The sequence below is a fragment of the Dendrobium catenatum genome, unplaced genomic scaffold, assembly GCF_001605985.2.
Source record: "Dendrobium catenatum unplaced genomic scaffold, ASM160598v2 original_scaffold_80348, whole genome shotgun sequence".
Classification (NCBI taxonomy): Eukaryota; Viridiplantae; Streptophyta; class Magnoliopsida; order Asparagales; family Orchidaceae; genus Dendrobium; species Dendrobium catenatum.
This window is the reverse complement of record NW_021398792.1, coordinates 1-3,765: the sequence shown is the minus strand read 5'-3', so window position 1 is coordinate 3,765 and position 3,765 is coordinate 1. Positions and strand designations below refer to the sequence as shown.

The following is a 3,765-nucleotide window of genomic DNA, read 5'->3' as shown; positions in this document are numbered from 1 at the left end:
TAGATTGCATTATGTCCTTTAGGAATGATTTTACTATGATACAGGCTTGAGCAATGTTTAGTCAAAAGATCAATCAGGACGTCCTCCTTAAGATCCATAGAATTTATGTAAGGTCAATTAGTCTTTAGTGGATTCAAAAGGTCTACTGACAACCTAAGGTCGATTGGGTTCTTAGCGGCTTCAAGGAATTTATAAGTGTTGTAGATATTAAATCAACATAAGATCATTGAATACATTATTGTCTCCATTTCAACCAACATAAAGCTGACCATACAGGCTGTTTATCCTCTTTTTTTTAAATGTTAAAAGCTGATATTTTATTATAACGAATTAGTTAGTGAACAAAATGCTGAGTCCTTGTCAGCGTTCTGCGCAGTTTGTACAAAATGGAAGGCGGTGGGGCATGAATAATTTGCCTCTTGGTCTTTCTGCTTCATCTAATCCACAAGGGATGGAGCAGCTCAGTAGCAGGCTCGCTGCAGCTCCACTACAGCAACAGAAACAGATGCTCGGCGAACGCCTATTCCCATTGGTCCAGAAACTCAAGGTCATCCTTTAATTGAGCCTTTTGATTTTGCAAGCTATTACAACACTTGTTTTTTTTTTTGGGACATTTAGGCCATTTAAGGCAAACTCACACACACAAAACATACACAGAGACTCGAACCTTAGACCTCTTAGTTGAAAGCCTTAGCTCTCAACCAATAGGCCAATTACAACACTTGTTAGATCTGTTACTCTTTTGATCATTAATTGAAACATTGTTGCGGCTAATGCAGGCAGATATGGCTGCTAAAATAACGGGGATGTTGTTGGAGATGGATAACTCCGAATTGCTATTGCTGTTGGAGTCGCCTGATGCACTTTCTGCAAAGGTGGAAGAAGCTATTCAAGTATTGAAACTCTCCAAAACCCAGGTGAGTGGTCGTGTGCCTCTTCACCCTAACAATTTCTTGCCTTCAGAGGTTTCCGTAAATTGAGAGGGATTCGTGATTCTGAAAATTACCATTCTTTACGAAGTTTCTTTGTTAGTCTTATGATTTTTGGGCGAGAGAGTTCTCCTCCATATGGATATAGACATATAGTTTTAGAATTTTCGCTTTGGTTTTTTCCTGATCAAATTTCTTTCTGGACTTTTTTTTTTGTTGGACCAATTATTTAGCGTTTTTACAAGTACCGTTGTAATTTGAGTTCGCTCTACACATATTTTCCTTAAATTGGAAGTTTAATTTCTTCTTCTTCAGCAGGCCGTATTAATTCTAACATTGCATTGCTTCTATTATTACGTTTGATTTTACGTAATTCGTGAATGAATTTATATAAGCTGTTAATGTGATATCTTTTAAAATCAACAAAATAATATTCACTTCTTTGATTTTTTTTTTTTTTTTTTTTAGATATTTACACAAAATATGCGTAAGCTTTGAATTCATAATCTCTTGATTAATAATTAAAACTCTCAACCAACTAATTGAGGTGAGAAAAAATATTCCTCCAAAGTTACAGTTGTGTGTGATGTGAAAACTCAGATGCATTATAATCTACCACCCTTTTCTAAATTTCTAAATTCAAAATTGTGGAAAAAAAAAAAAAACAATTCAAATTTCTGTATTGAAGCATGGACTGTTCAGATCCTCGATCGATGTCATTAATCGATAAAGCACGTATTGTGAGATCAGGAAGATCTCTTGTTCTCAAATGTGTAATCATAAACAAGTTAGAAGAAATCTAATTTGTTGGATTGATCATTAACATCATTTGAATACTTATTTTAGGATTTAAAATATGAGATGAATGTAATATCTTATTAACTAAATTAATAATAACTTATTAAGACATTTGAAGCGATAATTTTTATTAACTCAAATTAACTTATTATAACACTTAATTAAAGTTAATATTTGCAATTGATTAATATTTAGATTAATTTCTTTCTAATTTAAATGAATGAATACTATAAATTTTGATTTAAAATTATTTTATACTTCGTAATTAGATTAAATAAAATATATTTGTTATATATTAATATTTTAACTAACTATTAATTAGCTAAACATTAAACTTAAGAAACATTAAAATTTTTATTAAATAAAATTAAAGCAAAGATAATATTGATCCATTTAATAAAATTTTTAATTAGTTAATATTATTTATTAAAATTTAAAGTTACAAGCAAATATAATCAAATTAAATTTAAAGTTACAAGCAAATATACAATGCTTCATCCGAACTCCACTTGCCTCCCCTCCCGATGTTCCTTCCTTTTTTAATACACATCTCAAATGCACAAGCAATCATCATCCCAAAGAGTTGTAGACGGACCGAGCCAAGTCGAACTATGTCCTTGTTCATGTTATATGCAAATATAATCAAATTAAATTATAAAATATTAATGTTCAAGGCTTCCCCTGAACTCCCCATGCCTCCAGTCCCTATTTTCTTCCTTTTTTGATACATTGTCTCAAATACACAAGGAATCATCATCCCAAGTAGAGTTGTAGACAGACCAAGCCAAGCCAAGCATGTCTTTGTTCATGTTTGTGTTCGTTTAGTATCATCTTGTTCATGTTTGTTCGAACTCGATTTGATCTTTCCTATTTGTGTTCAAGTTTTATTTGTTAAGTTAATTGATATTCATTTTTGTGGCCTCATTTCATTTATATTAAGAAGTTTAATCCTGATCAAGTACATAAAATATTGCAATTAAATGGAACGAGGCTGCATATTAGATGCGGGACATTAGTCAGATTGATATATTTGATTTTAAATCTACTCTTGAACTTTATTTTTTGTTATTGTATTAATGCATCTTATGGACCAACTACTTTGTAAATGACCTTGTTCTTAAGTTCGTTGATTCTAGAATTTCTTATATGGACATCTTAATTGTCCTTTAAGATGGTTAGAACAAATGAGCATCACGATCATATTTATATCAACAACTTTGATATGTATGTTGTACTTGAACCTGTCACGTTTGAAGCACAAGTGCTAAGATCACCAATGATAAGTATCTTACTTAATCATTATTTTTATTATTTTATAATCAGTTTCAATTAATTTCTTAGAAGTGTTTTATTAAATTTAGCTAATGTATAGTGGTACAAAGAAGATATATTAACCACAATCTAGAAAATGGAAAATGGGTAATAAGGTGACAGATCATTAATTAATACATAAATTCTCCTACACCATTCTTAGCTGTTATAAAGTCTATTGATCTCTATATATAATTTTTTTTTATAATAATTTGATATCTTTAAATGTTCCTTATTTTGCTTTTGTAACAACTGCTTGTTGGTGCTACAATTGTGGATTGAGTATGCATAAACTTTTCTCATCTTAATAAGAATATTCTTTCGAATTTCTCATCACAAGCAAAATAAGAATTCATTTAAAGCTATGAAATTATTATAAATAAAAAAATTATATATAGAGATTGTTAAACTTTATAGTAGCTAAGAATGACGCAGGTGAATTTATGCATCAATTAATGACAATAGTCACCTTATTACACAATTTTCATTTTTCAAACCGGGGTTGATATGTTTTTTTTGGACCACTATACTTCAGTTAAATTTAAGAAAATACTTCAAAGAAATTAATTGAAACTGATCATAAAATAATAAAAATAATGACTAGACAAGTTACTTACCCTTGGTGATCATAACACTCGTGCTTCAAACCTAACAAATTCAAGTACAGCATATATTTCAAAGTTGTTAACATTGTTGCGTCCTGGAATATTCGCGGCGGTAGAGAAAT

General features: G+C 30.4%; 1 protein-coding gene across 1 annotated transcript; it reads left to right on the top strand.

Annotated features, from left to right (window-relative positions):
- The first annotated feature begins 331 nt into the window (after window positions 1-331).
- Window positions 332-1,243, top strand: LOC110100910 (polyadenylate-binding protein 3-like). The gene is made up of 2 exons (XM_020828631.2): window positions 332-547; window positions 780-1,243. The coding sequence occupies exons 1-2, from the start codon at window positions 347-349 to the stop codon at window positions 978-980; spliced, it is 402 nt and encodes a 133-aa protein (XP_020684290.1). The 5' UTR covers window positions 332-346; the 3' UTR covers window positions 981-1,243.
- Window positions 1,244-3,765: the final 2,522 nt, after the last annotated feature.